An 18,351-nucleotide genomic window follows, 5' to 3' on the forward strand; every position below is an offset into this window, starting at 1 on the left:
GCCCTGATCTGAGCCAGGGCAGCAAGTTTCATAGGTGGGTTTCATCCCTGGGAACGTTTTGGATCACCAGCAAAGCAGGTCTGTGGAGAGGTCCTTTTGTCCTGCCCTGCCCTTGTTTCACACAGGCAGGGAGCTGCTTGGGCCAGCAGTGAATTCAGCTCTCCAAGCTTGGCTGAGCAAGGAGCTCGGAGCCTGGTGGCCTGTCAGTTTCGTGCAGCACTTTTTTTCACCGTTGCTTTTTTGCAATTCCTTCTGTAGGTGATCGTGCCCATCCTGACAAACCAGAAGAACCACCAGGGCTGGCCACAGGTGGTGTCACAGGACATCATACGCCATGTCCACAGCTTACAGAGTGCCGTCTTCGTGGTAGTTGGCCAAGTAAAAGGCAAGACATTGCTGCCTCTTCCAGCAGGCTCAGAGGGAATTGAGAACATTGATCTGGAACACGAGAAGTTGTGAGTATCACTGCTTGCTGTCCCCTGGTTATGTTCTGCTAATGCATATGCTGTGTTTTCTGGGGACCCCTCACCAATCATAGTGGCTTTTCTTGCTCGCTATCATCTGCTGCTTATCTGGACTGCCCAGATGGGTGTGTTTTGCTTTACCTGCTCTCTATTTTACAAACTCTAGCTTTGGGGTGTGTGCAGTGCTATAAGCAGGCAGGTGAAGCTCAGAAAGTGAAAAGAAGTTGTGAGCACACAGCAAAGCAACAAACTTCTGGGAGAAAAAAAAACCCTGTGAGCAAAACCTCTGCTGCTTTCCCGTTACCTCTGAATGGGATGCCAGGGTTCTCCTGGACAAACTTTTCTCTTCTTCTGTCTTCAATTTGCCAGTGCATCCCCCTCAGCTGCACTGCTCAGAAGTTATGTGTCCCCCCTGTTCATGGTTCCTGCTGCCTGCTTGGTCAGGACTATTCTGCCTCCCTTCAAAACAGGATTTATTATGGAAAGGTATCTGAAGAAACAGCTACAACTTCCTGCAAGTTTCTGAACTGTTTATGGTCCCATATAGAGATTTGAAAACTGTTGCCTGTGTCCTCTTGTAGAAGTGGGGTGGCTTGGCAGATACCCACTGCATTTCCTTGTGTTTCTCTAAGAGACATAGATGAGCACTTTGATCATTTCAGTTGTCTCTATTCCTGGTTAGACCTCCCTGGTGACTGTTGTGATTCTGAAGTTCACTTCCAGTCCCTGAGGGATGACCTCCAGAAAAACCACCCCAGCATATCCATCTGGTTAGCGCAGCCTGCAGAGGCTGAGCCCCTGTAATAGCTTCAGCAACTGAAGAATCACCATCCTTGTGCTAGTTTTATGTCAGGTAGGATGCTCACACTGCAGCTGTGGGGAGCTTCCACCCTGGTCCCCTGAGCAGCCAGCCCAAAACTGGGAATGAAAGGGGTTTGAATACTGCAGTGCTGTAAGGCTGGCTGAGGGCAAGGTAATAAAGTCTGGACAGCATGTGATGGCAGATAACCTTTGCACAACATGTCATCCCCATGCCTGGGCTACGTGTTTGCACCCTTTGCAAGAGGTGTCAAGAGGTGCTCAAGAGGTGTGTTAGTGAGTGTGATGGGACTGATCACTCCTTGGGCAGGACATGGTGTGGGTGGGATTGCAGGAGACCTTATTGCTTCCCAGGCAGGGAGGTGTCTTGTCCTCAACACACCTGCCCACCTGTGTGGTTTCTTTCCATATTAGGTGAGTTAGTGACAGTGGGGGAGAGCATCTTGCTGGAGGTGTGGCTCTCCAGACTGGATGCTGAGCCCAAATGGATCTGATGCTTTGGGAATGGCTATGTGGAGAGGTGATGACTAGCTCTTCCACCATTTCTTTTGTGAACCTTGTTCATAAAAGTGTATTGTTGCCTAGATTGCTGTTGACTTTAACTGATTTTCTCCAGATTGTAATTTCTGTATTGAAGTAACAGCAAAATCGTGGTTCTTGATGGTTTTCTGGTTTTGAAACATGAAGCTACACCTTGATCTGTAAAATCCAGCTGTCCACATGATCATTTGAAGCAGGTACAGCTGAGTAATAAGCATAAACAAGCGGAAAACAAAGTTAACAAAGCAGTCTGTTATTTTGCAGCCTGGAACAGATAGATAAATCACTTGTGCATGCCACTGAGTCGGCTATCATAGACTGGAGCTACCAGATCCAGGGAGCGCTGAAGAAAGAGTCCTCAGAGCCTCTCCTGCAAGGCAGCAACCCCAACCCCAAGGTTGAACTGGAGTTCTGGAAGAACAGGTACCCTGGGCAGCCTGGCTGGAGCATGTTGGGCCCCGGTGCTGGTTGGGGTGGAAGGAGCCTCCTGGGTGCCTCTAGCAGAGCTGCTTGACTGGCTGCAAAGAGCAGGCTGCCTTCGGTTCATGTAAGGACTTGAGGCAAGGAGAATTGCTTCTGCACATAAAATAATCTTGATCTGCACAGTGCCTCCGAGGTCACAGGGCAGCTGGTTCAAAACAGAAACAGTCTTTGCCATAGTCCTGGTGTCACATTTTTAGGGAAGAGTTTTGGAAGTGCTCTCACTATCACAGTTCACTAGGAACCAGCCACAGCAGTAAGAGCTGATGGACACCTCCCTGGATCTATCTTCTGTTCTCAGACCGAGTAACTTATTTTTGAGGCCTAGAAGATGTCCCAGTTCCTAAAAAACAGAAATCTGATTCTGTGCCTCAGAAGAGGTAGTTTCTGCACCCTGTGATAGTGGCTGGTGAGTGCAGGCACTACCACTAAAGTGGGTAGTGAAGGCTAATGAGGCTTTCAGCCTTCTCAGAAGCTGTCTTTTATTTTTGAAAAGACTACTGACTTTAACAGGCTCTGTCAACATTTTTTTAAAAATTTGGAACTGGTTTTCATAGCTCCGCCTCTCCTGACTGGGATATACTAGGCCTCTCAGCCACTCTGGGAGCATGTGTGTCATCAACAGTCATGTGGTAGATCTAGATGGCCAATGGAGCAACTGATGCTTGCAGATGGGAAGGAGTTTGAGACATTGCTGTCCCTCTATGGCCTCTAGGAGACCCTGCTTCTTGCAGCAAAGTCTGCAGAGCTTGTCTGCACCACAGCAGTGTGGATGAGTTGAGCTGACGCTCACTCAACTTGTGACCTTGTAACATCTCTTGGTTGTTGCAGGTGTGATGACCTGGAGTGCATTTACAGTCAACTGAGGACGAGGAAAGTTAGGAACATGATGGAGATGCTAGAGAGAGTTGAGAGCAGCTACTTACCAGCCTTCAAAGCTATGCTCATGGATGTTGAAGCAGGTGAGATAATGGGGCAGCTTTGATATAAATGTATGGAATGTGCTGACCTCTGGCCTTTGTTCATATCCTAGTTTTACTGGTTTCAAGCCTAATGTGTGGGAGTGGTCCTTAGGAGTCCTTATGACCATGGGAGCTGCAACCACATTGCTAGCCCTGTTCTGTGGCAAGAAGCTGGTCTGCTTGTGCTTTTGTTTTGAAACTGAGACAAGCATGATCTGTTGAGCCAGACCCTTCCAAAGGGTCAGGGTGAGTGGATGTGGGGATTCACTCTATTGTAATAAAGCAGGCACAGGAATTCAGCAAGACTCATCCCAACTGATCTGAAACAGTGTTATCTTGAGACTTTATTTCACCAGCTCCTGTGGTGTCAATCTGCAAGAATGCAGTTTCAGGACAACCGGACAGTTCTCACAGCCAGCAGAAACCACACAGGCCTTTGTTAGGTTATTTCGAAAGCTTTGGCTACTTCAGCCCCAACCTCTGTGGGAGGGTAGCAGCATTTCACACTTTATGATGAAGCCTTTTGGGCACAGTGATTTCAAGGTCTTTGTGAAAGCATGCATCACCTGTGCTGTTTGAGCGGCAAGTGTGCTCCCTGCAGTTGCACACGAATGCAGAGCTGGGTGGAGCTTGGCATCCCTCATCATAGCACTGCAGTGGGGAGGTCTATTACCTGGGAGAGGCTACAGTATGGGGGTGAACGTGGTACCTGGGGAGCACAGTCTTCCATCTTGTCTGCTCCGTGGGGTTGCTCAGCTCTGCTTCTTGATCAGCCCCCAGAAGCCTGGTGAGTAGCTCGAGGTAGTCCAGCGACATGGTGGGATCAGGCTCTGTCCCAATCCTTTGTAACTGCGGGGCGGATGGCCTTCAGGTGGTGCTGTGCACCAGCAGATCTGCCTTCTCCTCTCCCTTTTTTGACAGTTCAGCGAGGCAATAGAGCTCTGAGCAAATTATGAAGTAACTTCATGTTCCAGTAATGAGTATTAAAGTATTTTTTTTTTTTTTTTACAATGAAGGAATTTTTTTCCCCATTAGTGAAACAAAGTTCTACCTTAAACATGCAGCTACATGAAGGTAGTGTGTGAGTTTTGCTTGGAGGAATGCAGTCCAGCCATAAGAAATACTGCAAATTCCCCTCTGCACTAAAAACCAGCAGCATCCTACTGCTCCATCGCCCACCACGAGTGGCCCTCCACGTCCATCTTCATCCCAGATGCTCTGTGGCAAGAGGAAACTGTTCAGGCTTTGCCAGCTGTGCTTGTCCTGACAGACAATAATACTCTTCTTTATTTCTTCACATGGAAACATTTATTCCGTTAAGGACACGTGACAGTACGCACACAGTATGGACACTGCAAATCACTAGAGCTAGAGAAGTACTCACTGTATAAGGAACCAAGAATTCATTGTCAGTCTAATTAATTCTTTAAGAGCCTAACTGGATAATTTGGACTGTAATTGTTAAATCCCATTACAACACAGTTCAGATTGGTGGTGTGCTCTCTGTGTTGAAGTCTGTGTCCCTTGGTCTGTGCTGGGAGGTCTGCGTTGCTAGTAGGGGTTTCTTCTTCTTTCATCTTGGACTTTGAGATGATCTTTATATGTAGTCAGGTACTCTTGTCACTTCTTGTTGGTCTACAGATATAATTGCACAATGATCACATGGTGTCATTCATGTTTATGCTCTATAGGATAATTCTCAGGGCTAAAACTACGCAGATGTACAAAGTCAACTCATGTCTGAGTAGCTGAAATTTTTAGTTTAACTTGCTGTTGGGCAGCCGTGCTGTACAGCCAGGACAAGTGGGATTGTAGTCAGCTGCCTGCTGGGAAGCTGGCTGCTATAGCTAAAAAAAACTCAGGCCAAGGCAAGTCCCGCAAGGCCCCTCAGCCTGTGCTGCATGACAAGGCCTGCAGGCTGCCTGGAGTGATGGCAGCACGCATTTATGGTGCTCATTTCCCTGCATCTCATCAAGCAGTTTCAGACCTGGCTTCCATCTGTCCTGGTTATTACTGTAGATGAGCAGTGGTCATGGGCCTTCTTCAGCACCTGGGTGTATGAATACACTTTGTGATTTTTGGGGTGGTTTGCACCACATCTAGGTGTGTCTCACCAGCTCTTCTGCTGCTTCACACAGCTTTGACCGAAGCCCGGGACATCCACCTGCACCTGATGCCCCTCAGGCGCCATTTGGAGGACATAGAGAGGACTGACTTCAGCAAGGTGCGGCCGCTCCTGCTCCCCCTGCTCCATGTGGTGTGCTTGACCTGGGTCACCTCCAAGCACTACAGCCAGCCTGTGCGCATCGTGGTGCTGCTGCAGGAGATCTGCAATCTTCTCATTCAGCAGGTGCATGGCTGTCTCACTGGTGCTTCCAAAGGGAAGTTTTCTAAATAATGTCCCCTCCCTCTTCCCCGTCCATCTCTGGCAAAATGATTCTTTCAACCTGGAACATTCAGCACAAGAAGTGACCTCTTGGGTGTGATTTTGCTGTTTCAGGCCCTGGTATACCTATCTCCAGAAGACCTTTTGAAAGGGGAGATGGAAGAGAGCCTGGGCAAGGTGCAGATGGTGCTCAGCATCCTGAATGGATTCAAGGAGGCATTTGAGGACAGAAGGGAAGAACTTCACACCTATTATAAACCAGACCAAGAAGTGAAGGAGTGGGATTTCCATGCCACGATGGTGTTTGCAAGGCTGGACAGCTTTCTGAAGAGACTGGAGATGGTGGAGGTGAGAAAATTATTGTAAGCCTTCAGAAGAGCTTTAAAGCCATAAGTTCGTTTGTTAACGCCTTCATTGGATGTCTGGGGATGAGGTTACTCGCTGCTGTTAGGTCTGCTTGGACTTTGTTTTACCTCGTCCTGCCCAGTAAATGATTGAGTTACTCAGCTGTGCCCTTCTGTTCAGGTTGGTAGGTGTATTTGTTCTTCCAGAGAGTCCTCTTGGACTCCTTGCTCCTGCTGGGGTAAGGGAGTGGAGGTTGCTGGGGGCTGTGGATCAAGCAGTGCCATCGCTGAGTCTTCCTGTCCTCCTGCTGCTGTCAGAGACACCCACGAGCTGGGTTCTGACAGGCTGGGAGAGGTTGCCTCTTCCCTTGAGTCTGTGTGGCCAGGGAAAAAGCTCACCACGTCATCCCTTCATGACCTGTGGTCTGCCAAAGCAGGGTGCTGCGGCTCAGGAGTATCCAATTTGCCTATTCTAAGGCAGATTGGGGTTGTTTTTCTCCTCTTATTCTCTGCAGTGGAACAGAAGGTTTTACTAGTCAAAGCAAGCCGTATATTTTTATACATTATTTAATTAACTGTACTCAAAATCATTGTAACTGATGTCTGTTTTAAAACTCTTCGTAACAATGGTTTCCAGTAAGATTCACTGTGCAGTAAACCAAATTATGCTGGCCAGTGTAGAGATGAATGTTAATAGGCATGGAGTAACTGCAGGTCATCATGAGGACGATATGAGTGACACAGTAATTATGCACTGTAACTCTGCAAAGGCTCTGGGGCACTGGTTGCTCATTGCTTGATTACTTTGAAAATGGACTACAGAAGAAAGCCATTATGGAAGGTTTGAGCTGCACACATACTGGCAGTGATGGCAGAACTGTGCACGACTGTCCCACACCTCCAGGGACAGAGAAAGGCTGCACAGTCTGCAGTCAGGTGGAGAAGCTGGAAAGGGGTGAGGTGTGAGCTGTACAATAAAAATTAAAAGCAAAGGCACACCACCCTGTTAACGAGGAGGGCTTCTGTCTCCCTCTGTCTCTTCTTTCCAAGCAACCCAGTAAGATAAAACGAGGGGCCGCTATTACCTCTGCTATTTTTGCCTTACAAAATATTTGTTGAAGTGAATGTGCTCTTTCTACATAATGTGTATGTATTTGTTTTCAGAATTTCATAAAGGGTACAATTACTCTGGTGCACAGGCAGCCTGTGAACACGTGCAGAGAGGAGGGCTCTTCCCTGCTTCATCTCACAGTTTTGCTTTTCTTTTCTGCTGTAAAGCTGTTACCTGGCTGGGGTGGCTCTATGCTAGCACTCCGTACTCTCAGCAGTGCAGGAGGGTTCTCAAAGCTGTGATTATTTAGCTCCCAGAGACCTGCAAAGAGTAATTCCCTTGGCTAGAAGCTGTTCCTGATGAGCTTGGCCCTGGCCAGAGCTGTAAGTGCACAGCATCTCCCCACCTCTGTCTGGAGTGCGGCCCCAGAGCCTGACAGTGCCTTGGCATAGATGTGAAGTTCCGGACCATGGGCTGTGACCTGTTCAACAGCTCGTGTGAGGTGTGAAGCTCCGTTGCTGCTTAAGGTTGTCCCTGGAGCTCAGGATGTCTGCCAGTGCATCCCTGTGCTTGGGATCAGCACGCTCCTGGTCCTCTGAGGTGGAAGACCAGCACTGGCCTTCACTCACACCCCCCAAAAGTCCTGCTGAAAGGGAAGGACAGGGTGGTGGCTGTGCTGCTGCCATACCTGCACCTGAGAGGTGGCACTGTAGGATCAGGCCTGCTCAGGCTGCAGAGAGTGGGAAGGAAAGAGCTCACAGCTCATCTCAGCAGAGATAGGCCTCATGTTTTGAATCTGCCCCCTAAATAACCTTAGAAGCAGTGTCACAGTGGGCATGGTGTTTACAGTGGCAGCTGCAGGTCCCACTAGGAAGGGACGTGCTGTGAGCAGCCAGTGGTGCCCATGATGGGTAGGATCTGTCTCCCTGCTTCCTGCTTGTGCTGCTCAGTGTGTGCCTGGGAAGGTTCCTTTGCATGGCAGCAAGTGCAGAGCTCCCCACTGGGACAACTGTTCTCATTGTCTTCTGTCAGTGTTATAACCTGTGTGTGTCTCCACTGGCTTTGAAGGATCTCCTGGCAAATGCCTTGGACCTGATGAAGCTGGAAAAAATTGAGTTCAGTGGATTTAAAGGGAAGGCCCTGAGCCAGCAGGTCCTGGACATGCATGAGGAATTCCAGGAGGCATACAAGGTGTTTGCAGAGCGAACCTATGACTGCTTCGACCTGACCAACACGGTAGGTGGGACCCGCCTGCAGGAACAGCAACACCCTGTGCATGTTTCCAAAGCGGTGGTGAAGGCCTGGCCCATGTGTGCTCCTACTGATTCCTTCCCACCTTCTCCCTCCTTTTGTTATGATCTTATCTCTCACTGTGGGGAAAACACTGTCACTGGGAGGCACTGGTCCTGCAGACATATGGGAGCTCTTACATGCCCATATCTGCCATCTCTTGCCAGTTCAAGACCATAGACCAGTGCAGCAGGGAAGCCTAGATTTCTGTGCCTTTTGCACAAGGTTTACTGTATGTGGTGCTTTCTGGGGTGTGTGAACTGTACCAACATCCACGTTATTTTGTTTCCTAGCTCTCAGTTCGTAGATTGCCTGATGAAGGCCAGCTCAGGTTACCTCTGGGGATGTCTTTGCTGTTATCTGGTGCTCTTGACATTCAAGGATTCTGTTTTTACATAGTCATAGTGCTTTAATTAAAGGATCATTCCCAGTCCTCTGAGCTATGGCTCAGTGGCCATGCAGATCCCAGATGCTTACAGCAACACGTGTCATACAAGCAGGGCACAGCAAGTGAGCCACTCTGCTTATGGTCTGTGTGGAAACTCAAACTCCTGGCATTGACACCAAGCAGCATGGCCTGTGCAGGCTGTGAGGGAAGGGTGGGAATGGAATTTCTCAAAGGATCTGTGTGTCATGATCTCAGCAGAAGAAATCCGAGATCCTCTGCTCATCCCATTTGTTAAATCGAGTTGGTAGGACATGGTTAGGCTGGTATATGCATCCGGAGGAGGGAGTGCTAAAACAAGTGGCCACAGGGTAGCTTGGTGCTGAGGAGCTCCAGTCCCACAACTGCTCATGGGACGGCCCTTCATGGTGGGTGTCCAGCTGGAAGGCAAAGGCAAAGTCCTGCAATCTGCCTTGCTCAGGGTTGTGCTGGGATGAAGGGTGCGTAGGCTGGTGGTGGGATGCAAGGCTGGTGTGTCTTTCCTGTGGGTGATAGGACCTGTATGGCACAACGAGGGCAGCTTGCACTTCACCTCCTGTAGTTCCCAGTGACGTCTCTGCAGTGAGAAGCACAAGCCCCAGAGCTGCCTGGGAGGGTCTTACTGGAAAACTGCTTGTTCCACATCACTCCTCGTTCAGAATAGAGGGCAGACAAAGAGTGGTGACAGTGGCTCTGCAGGGACTGGCTTGGTTTTGGTGACCCCTTGGCCTCTTATGTCACACTCATTCTTTCAAGTGCTTGAGTTTTCCACCCTTTGTTACTGTCTAGAGACTTTTTTTTAGCTAAATAATGATTTCTGGCCTTGCTGAAGCTCAGTGGCGGTAGTAGTAAAGCTGTTGTCTTGCACTTTGTTTTTCCTGTTAAGAGACACATGGCCTAATTTTTATTTTCTTTATCCGGATTAGAAAGGCCAAAACCTTGCAGTTTGTCAAGTCCAGCCTTTGATTTTACTTGTAGGAAAAAAAAAACAAGATTTTACTCTTCAGCTTCAAAGGGTTTATTACCTTTAATCAGGGCAAGAAAAGCAATGCTTGAAGACAGTGGAAGTTACAGAAATGAACTGCTGAGGTTTGAAAGGACCTCTGGAGATCACCTAGTCCAACCCCCTGCTCAAAGTGGGGTCGGCTAGAGCAGGATGGTCTCCAGTTGGGTTTAGTATCTCCAAGGTTGAATATCTCCAAGGGTGGAGACCCCATAACCTCTCTGAGTATCTTCTGTGCTGTTTCACAGCCTCATGGCTCACTGTTTTGCCTTCCTACAGGATTTTGAGCAAGATGCCTTTGATTTCCAGCAGAAAGTAGAAGACATTGACCGGCGTCTGGGAACTGTTTTCATCCAGGCCTTTGATGATGCCTCGGACTTGGAGCACGCCTTCAAGGTTTGTCCCAGCAAGACTGGCAGCTCTGGGACAGGGTCTCAGGGTTTGTGGATCCCCCACAATCTGTTTAGCTGTGGAGCTGGCAGGATGGTGTTTGCTGACAGCTTTGGAAGTATTTCTGCTCTTCCCACTGAGACACAAATTAGTGTGATTGTTTCCTCCCCTTTCTTTACCTGCTTGTTCACCTCTGCAGCTGCTGGAGATGTTTGGGAGCCTTTTGGAGAGGCCAGTAATTGCTGCGGATGCTGCCAGCAAATACTCTGACCTCATCCGCATGTTCAGCAGTGCCTTGAGTGATGCTAGGCTGATCTACTCCAGGCACGTACGGGCAGAGCTGGAGCTTGGTGAGTAGAAATTGCTGAGTAAGACTGATTTTTTAGAGAGCTGGATTTAGGTGAATTTTAGGGGTGGGGAAATAATTTGTGTTTTCTGGGGAAACTTTTGTTTGCGTGTGTGTATGTGATATGTAGCTGGGAATGGAGATAGTTGGTGAGATTTTCCCCAGTAAGGCTGTGGCAAGAGTTTTCTTCATCTAACACTGCATGGGACTTTCATCCTGCTCATGTGCTCCCCAGTATGAATGCACGATGTTTCTCTTGTAATGCTGTAAATGCAAAGTATGCAAGTGGGGATTTGTAACCAGGGGTTTAATCAGCCTTCTCCAGGTTTAATATTTTCCGCATGTGCTGTAACAGGAGTGAATGGGTGGACTCCTGGCAGATTACTGGAACCAGACAGGGTTCCACACTGGTGGAATCAGTGCAGGTTAACAAAAGGAATGGAGAAATTCATGGAAGGAAGGGTCCATCTTTTGCTATGTATTTGAGGGGAGTTGTTCTGCCAATGTTAGACAAGATGGTCCGAACTCGCTGCTAAACAAAAGTCCCTAGATCAGTGTTTGTGGGAAGGAGGCAATTCTTCCCAGGCAGTGTCTGCCTCTGTATCATCTCCATTTCTAACATCAGCTGGGTTTCTTGACTGATCGGAGCCATTCTCAGATGTTTGCATTCAAGGGAGAAAACTGGGAAATCAACACAGTTTTATGCAGATGAGTTGCTTTTCATGTATCTTTGAGGTTAGAAGGGCAAATGCAGTATCCATGTGCCCCCCCAGGATCCCCTCCTGTGCATAAGAACATGCCGGTGGTAGCTGGAGCGCTGGGCTGGGCTCAGGAGCTGCGAGCGCGGATCCAGGCACAGTTTGGTCACTTCAGGCACATCACACATCTGTGCGTGGCTGTTCCAGCTAAGTTGTTTTATGACTATCTTGATATCTTTTCTTTTATCAATCTGATTTTCTTTCTGTATTGAACATTATCCGATGCTTATATCTGGAATATTTCTTAGTCAAAGAGATGTGAAGTAATCGCACTGGCTCTTTGCAGCATCCCAACAGTCGGTTTTTAAGGAGCTCATTAGATTAATTTGTTTGGAAGTGATTAAGAGGCACAGTGGGATGCTACATGGACTTCTCAGCTTTCAGCTGTGGTTCTAGGTTGCAACTGCAAGACATATTGGCACCTTTTCCCCTGCAACCCCACTCCATGTGCGCTCCAGCACCTTCCTGGGAGCAGCCCAGCCCTAGACTGCAAGCCCCAGTTCTGGTATCAGCCAGTGGAGGGCAGAGAGATGCTGGGCCAGACTCAGCTGGGATGCACTGGTGGAGATGAGTTTCAGGTTGGTGAACACAGGAGAACTTGTCCTGGACGCTGACAGAAAACAACTTGCTCAACATTAAACAAGGGAGCAGTCTCACAAAACCGAGGAAAGAAACTATGCTGAGATATTTTTCACCCAGAAGTTTGTAGTTGTGGGTGTTCTTGTAGAGATGCGGTCCCACACTTGGAGCTGCCAGACCTAGTGGCACTTCAACATTCCTGAAACAATGTATAAAAGCCCCATAAGTAAAGCAGCATTGGATTTAGGATAATTGAAGGTACCCTAGGGATTGCATGTTGTAGCTCACAGGAGCAGCTTTACTTACGCTGGAGGCTGTTCTGAGTAAATGAATCCAGGTTTTTTATGTGCTTGTTCAAAATAAGCCTTCTCCATCACTGTCCAATATATGTGGTCTTCTCTCACCTTGCATTGCCATTATGTAAGTGTCTTTAAGTGCAAGTCATTCTGCAGCAATAAAGACATCGCTGTGGTGAGACAGGCCCTTGGACCATCCCCAGCACAGAGCCCAAGTTAGCACACACATCTTGTTTGAATCCAAATGGCAAATTTTGTAATCCATGAAGAAGGACCTAGATCCGCATTTTGCATTGATTTTCTTTCCTCTGTTTGGAGTGGTTAATAACATGCCTGCAGCAGTGGTGGTGTGATTCTGTTTCCTGCAATGCAACTTGAAAGAACAAAAGGGTTAAAAAAGAAGAAAGAAGACGGTTTTGCTGGGGCTTGATCAGTGCTTGTCCAGCGGTGACCTCTTGAGTGCTCCCCGTGCTTTCAGCTGGACTTGCAGTAGATACCAAGTGTCCTTTGAGCTCACTGGTAATTTGCTAGGTTTTAAATGAATCCAGTTTTTGTCAAAATATTCTCCAAAATCAACAATAGTTTTCAAGAAACCTTGGAAACCCCCGTCACTCTTTGTGCAGCAAAACGCTTCTGGGCGATGTGGTGGGGGGAAATACAAGGTCCCCAGTCAGGTAGAGTCTGCTCTACAAACTGGAGGGTGAAGTTGGGAAGGGGTAAATACAGACCCCTCACAGCCTCACAGAACTGAGTGTCGTGCTAAGTTTGTCTGTTTTGTTACCAGCTGCCTGGACTCTGCTGAAGGAAGAAGGGTGTCGGAGAGGTATGAAGAAATGCTCCAGTTGCTTGACAGGTGAGTGGTGGTACAGGCAAGGCTGTAGCTGTACGAAGTAACGTTCTCCTCCATACCACCTGCCAGCATGTTTGCCAGCCCAAGGCCTGGGAATGTTCCTTTCTAAGCCAGAGAGGGTCTTCTGATGAGAGAAGAGAAGGAATCCTTTTGGTGTATGCCACAGCCTTTCTGTGATATCTTGCAATGGGAAGCTTCCCTGGAAGGAACAGGATCCGTGCAGCCTAGCAGAAGCTCTGGTACAAGCTTCTACTGGGTGTAGAATTTGATATGGTAGAAAATCTGGGTTGATTAGAAGTTCCAGGTGTTTTTGTTTATTCCCAGAGTGTATCTACACTGCCTGTAATGTGTATTTTCCACAGCTCACAGTGGAATTCATTATCACTGACTTGGTATCTTAAAGTTGATGTTAAATCTGAACTGGTCACTCTGGGCTTTTCCTTGCAAAGTGGCCGCCTCCCCAGCGAGGATTCATCTCTGCAGGGCATGCTCTTTCTTGGTCAGCAGTGCAGGGACACAGGATCCCTTGGAGAACATGGGGCAGGTAGAGGCAGCCTTGGTCCTGATGATCAAAAACAACACCCAAAACACTGAGTAATTATGATGCAGCCTTTTGGAAGGGAGCAGACCAATGGGCAGATTCTGAGTGACTTTGACAGAGGTGTTTTCTAGGTGACATTTTCCAGACCATTCAGGTGACAGCATGATTCAGAAGAGACTTTGTTGTCTGGGTGGATGTTACTGTCCTTGTCATGTGAGGTAATAGGACCCAGCATCAGCCCTCAGATTTGGCACTCCAAGTGCTGGATCTCCATCAGACTGATGGTTTCTCTCTTCTCTAAGAGAAATAAGTGCAAAGGTATCCAACCCCAGGATTTGTGTGGGTTTAGGCACCTGTCCTGCTTAGAAACACTGGAAATGTCCAGTAGTTGCTTACCTATTATTTCAGGCCGAATGCTTTAGAAGTCTGTCTCCAAATCAGTATCCTCTGCTAAAAGTGGTACTTGAGTGCTGTTTGTCCTCCTGATTTGATACTGTCGCTGTTTTTTGGGTGTTTGTCTTAGCAGTCAAGTTAATTGTGGAAATGATGTGAAAGGGTTTTCTCATCCTTCATGTTCAACCTTCAGAAGTGGGCTTGGCTTCATCTGCTTATATGCCTGGTCTGCTGGCTAAATAGATGAATGTGTTTTTTTCTTCCTGCAGGTATCAAGAAAAACTGTACGTAAACTGGTCCCAGACAGTCTCTGAAAAATCACAATACAACCTCACTCAGCCACTCATCCGGCGAGAACCAGAAACCAAACTGCTCGCAGTCAATTTTGATCCCCAGGTAAGAGCTACTGCCACCTGCCTATCCTGCCTGCCTGCCTGTCTGCAGGCATCTCTCCCTGCTGGGCTTTTTTTTTTTTTTTTCTCAGTGGGCTTCACTATGTGAAGGTGATTGGGTGGGTTTGGTATTAGATCTGTTCTGCTGACATCTGTGGAGCCCCTTCTATGATGAGTAACGTGAGTATACCACTCTCTTTGTTGCCTCTATCTCCTGAGAAAATAACAGGATTGAGATTTAAGCAGAGCAAATTCTAGTGACAGTCAGTCATGGGAAGTTGCAGGGTACACAGGTGCTTAACTGATGTCAGCATCTCCAGACTAGACTTGGTACTGGTGCGAAGAGCACTGGGGTATGAACTGCAGAGCTGGGTTCGTGTTATGTGTATATGAACTTGGGCTTCCTGAAAGGGTATAGTATAACCCAGGAAAGGTTTATTTTGTTACGATAGTATTGTGGCTGTTAGATTTATTTTATTGAACTGCATGAGACTTAGAACAGATTTAGGGTCTTTTTCCTGTACCCTAAGATTTCCTCTAAAGCCTGTCTTGAGCACTGCAAGGATGGACCATCCACCTTGCCCGAGGTAGAATTTGAGGTCCAATCCATCAGAGTGCATAGATGGACTGAGATTTTCTGGGGCCTGGTGGGTACCAGTAACTGGGAAAAGTAAAAATGCTATTTTATGGGAGAAACTTAACTCTCAGGGTCCTGGGACATGTTGGCATCAAAACCTTCCCGTTTTCCTGGGGTATGCTGCAGTTTTAGTGTTTAGGTTTTACAGCTCATTCAAACTTGGCCCTCAGTCAAAGGATTTGTCCATCTCCTTGGAACCTCCATTGTAAGCTGGGAGTCAAGTGGCCTCAGGGAATGTTTTTTACCCTTCACCTTGGAAAGAGGATTTGGAGCCTGTGATGTGCTGAGCATGCCTGCTCTCATCTCTTGTGTCAGTCTTCAAGTGCTGCTGCTCTTCTCTTCTTTGCTTTCCACAATGAGGACAGCCTGATGTCCCCAGATGCCAGTTTAACCCCTTCATCCCCTCCAGAATAGATGGGAGCAACTTTACTTTGCCTAAAGGGACGTGTTTGCAACCCTCCAGCACTGGAGAGTCTTCCAGATCTCACCTTCCATTGATGAAGGGGAAAAGAGGACGACACTTTCCAACCCCATGTTAGGCACGTCCCAGACCTTCCAGTACAAAGAAAGAGGGAGGGGAACTTGTCTGTACCTCACTTGCCCTCTCGCTCCTTCAGCCCCCCCAACATGTGCTGTTCCAGGAGCACTTTACCATACCAGCCACTAAACGCAATGAAGATTTTCAGTCTTAAAAGTTATATATCATGCTGGGAGACCTCACTGTCCCCTTTGTTGCAGGCTTGCATTTGTACTGGGTTTATAATTGAATAAATCTCCTTAATCCAACCCATCACTACTCAAACATGTGCTGGCACGGAGAGCTTTCGGTTGGGCTGAGGGAGGTGTCCAGCAGAGGGCTTTGCTGGTGGGTGGGCACACAGAAACAGGAGAATTTGACTCTCTAGGTTTGGGTCATGGTATTTATTTTTTATGCCAGTCATCTCCAGTGAACCAGCAAAACTGGAGTCTGGTCCGTCTTTCCTTAGATGACTGTTTGCTAAGCTCTCAGACAAAAATATTGCTGAAAAGCAGTTGGTAAGGGTGGCTAAGAGAACCGGAGTTCCTCGTGGCTTTTAGAGGTGCACGGAGTTTACTTGCTTGGTAGTTACCAAAGTTATCTGTCTTTGACTGGAAAGAGAACCAGTGACAGATCAGTGGAAAACAGACAGTACGGACTGGGAAGTGCCCAGGTGCTTTTCAGAGCATGCTGATTTGTCAACAAAACAGCAGGAAAACCCTAAGATATTCAGAAACTGGAGAGTGTATGCTGCATAAATGGGGAGGATTGCTCTGTGTTCAGCTCTCTGATTTGGTTTTCCAGTTGGTTTCAGTGCTGAGGGAGGTGAGCTACTTGTCCAGCAGCCAGATGGGAAGCATCCCACCAACGGCAGCAGAAATCTATTCCTCCAAGGAATCGTACCGACGGATGGTGGCCAATTTGGAGCTGATGGTGAACAGATACAACAAGATCCTGAAGACAGTCTTGGAGGTTGAGTACCCTCTAATACAGGAGCAGCTGCAGGATATTGACTTGAAGCTGAAAGAGGCAGAGGAAACATTGAACTGGAAGATGGAGGGTGAGCTGGCTCAGCGTTAAGGAACGTGAGCTCACACTCAGGTCTCCTCAGATTCCCGCATGTACCCAGTGCCTGTCACCTGGTTCCCAGCTGCAGTTCCTGGCCTCACAGCACAACAAGGGTTGGCAGGATGAAGGGCAGCCCCCAGCTTGCCTGCTGCTTTTCCTTTTTCCTTACTCTGCCAGCCCTGTAGATGGGATCCTGCTCCCTTCGGACTCAGCCTGGAGAAAACCAGATTTGGGTTTGTAGGAGCTGGCAAGGCTGGGGTTGAAGCCTCTTTCACTGCCTGTGCTAACCACCCACTGCTAGTCCAGGCAGCCCGTGTGTAGCTGTGTGCCCGTGTACCTGAGACGCTGTTTTCTCCCAGTTTGCAGAGAGTGGGGACCATTGGCCTGGCCATCTGACACTGGAGTGGGCTTGTCCCAGTGAGAGGCAAAGCCACCTCAGTAGCTTTTCCTTAAGGATGAAGTACTGCAGCTGGAGTTGGGTTTTGCATGACTTTGGGATGATTTAACTAGTGTTCTTGCTTGAACAGTTTTAACTGCAAAGCAAAGCAGAGGAAAACAATTTGTTTCCTCTTGGTGAAAGCAAACTGCTCACTGGTGGAATATATATTTCTGTCATCAGGCTTGTGGTATGAACAGGAACAAATGTCCTCCCTTGAGAACATGCAAAGCAGAAGTGTTCATGCTGAAAAGCTCTATTCAGAGAGCTCCATTGCACAACAAAGGTGGAAGGTTTTTCCTGCAGATGAGCTCAAAGTTCTCTGCATCTAAATGCAACTCTTGCTGGTGCCTGGGACCAGGTTGTGGGTGCAAGGTCCCTGCTCCAGTGATGATGAGTGGGTTGCTTAGCGTGCTAACTGTGCTATGGCTTGCTGGGGTAGGATGGAGCTCACAGTGGCTCAGGGCAGGAATTTGCTCTGCCAGTTGACGTGGTAAGTCTTGCAATAGTAATGGGTGAGAAATATATGAGACCTTAGGAAAAAAAAGATGTCAGAGGCTAATCTTAAGGGTGTGTGAGAACTTGACCCAGCAGCCCTGAAAACAGTCAGCCATCTTATTTCTGGCCAGGTGTCTGGGACCACGTCTCCATGGTGATGGATGGTGTCCATGACCTTGAGCAGAGGATACAGAAAGCCAAAAGCAACGTTGAAGAGATGCAGAATCTTGTGCGATCATGGGGGTCACCCATATTTGAGAGGAAAGATGGGAAAAAAGAATCACTGCTGAACCTGGAGGACTGCCAGGACCGTCTGGAAAAGCGTTACAGCCTGGTCCGAGAGTCAGGGCTGAGGATTCATTCGCTGATGAAGGTGAGGGGGGCTGATCCCCAGGGATGTGTTGTCACTGTGGTTTCTCTGTGTTTCTCCACTCTACTGAAATTGTCCATAGCTGTTTTACCTTAAAATTAACTCTCTTAATGCTTTTGCAAGTTTTAGGCAGTATTAATTAACAATGCCATTGATGAGTGAACTGGTGTGGCTGTGTGGTGGGGTGTTGCTGGCTGGGCACTGCTGGAAACCCAACTCAGGACAGGAACGAGAGCAGCCACAGCCTATTGAAGGAGACCTGGCTGTTGTGGAGCCACTAGAGGGGAGTCGTGTCTCAGGCTTCAGGATCCTGCTAAGAGGAAAAATCTCCCTTCAAAATATTTACCTGAAAATACAAAGGCAGCCGGCTGCAGCTGACCTTTCTGTTTCAGAATTGTTGTCCCCCTGAGGGAGCAGGAGGTGATGCTGACAGTCCAGGGAGAAGCTAAGCAACAGGAGAAAAGCTGCTGTCCAAAACCTTGGAGTTTTCCAGCGACATTGTCATTGCTGAGAGTTT

General features: G+C 48.0%; 1 protein-coding gene across 2 annotated transcripts in view; it reads left to right on the forward strand.

Moving 5' to 3' along the window:
- The window catches only part of DNAH9 (dynein axonemal heavy chain 9), a 175,860-nt gene continuing 159,624 nt past the window's right edge, over positions 2,116 to 18,351 (forward strand). The window contains exons 1-12 of one of the 2 annotated variants that reach the window (XM_021414422.1): positions 2,116 to 2,246; positions 3,135 to 3,265; positions 5,404 to 5,615; positions 5,766 to 5,999; positions 8,115 to 8,282; positions 10,043 to 10,159; positions 10,353 to 10,503; positions 11,273 to 11,387; positions 12,917 to 12,985; positions 14,186 to 14,312; positions 16,267 to 16,522; positions 17,596 to 17,837. In XM_021414422.1, coding sequence (XP_021270097.1) covers positions 3,190 to 3,265; positions 5,404 to 5,615; positions 5,766 to 5,999; positions 8,115 to 8,282; positions 10,043 to 10,159; positions 10,353 to 10,503; positions 11,273 to 11,387; positions 12,917 to 12,985; positions 14,186 to 14,312; positions 16,267 to 16,522; positions 17,596 to 17,837 — 1,767 coding nt within the window. In that variant the 5' untranslated portion in view covers positions 2,116 to 2,246; positions 3,135 to 3,189. Of the gene's footprint in view, positions 2,247 to 3,134; positions 3,266 to 5,403; positions 5,616 to 5,765; positions 6,000 to 8,114; positions 8,283 to 10,042; positions 10,160 to 10,352; positions 10,504 to 11,272; positions 11,388 to 12,916; positions 12,986 to 14,185; positions 14,313 to 16,266; positions 16,523 to 17,595; positions 17,838 to 18,351 lie in introns of those variants that run through there. The other variant, XM_021414421.1, reaches the window with a different exon arrangement.

Source organism: Numida meleagris, chromosome 17 (genome assembly GCF_002078875.1).
Source record: "Numida meleagris isolate 19003 breed g44 Domestic line chromosome 17, NumMel1.0, whole genome shotgun sequence".
NCBI lineage: Eukaryota > Metazoa > Chordata > Aves > Galliformes > Numididae > Numida > Numida meleagris.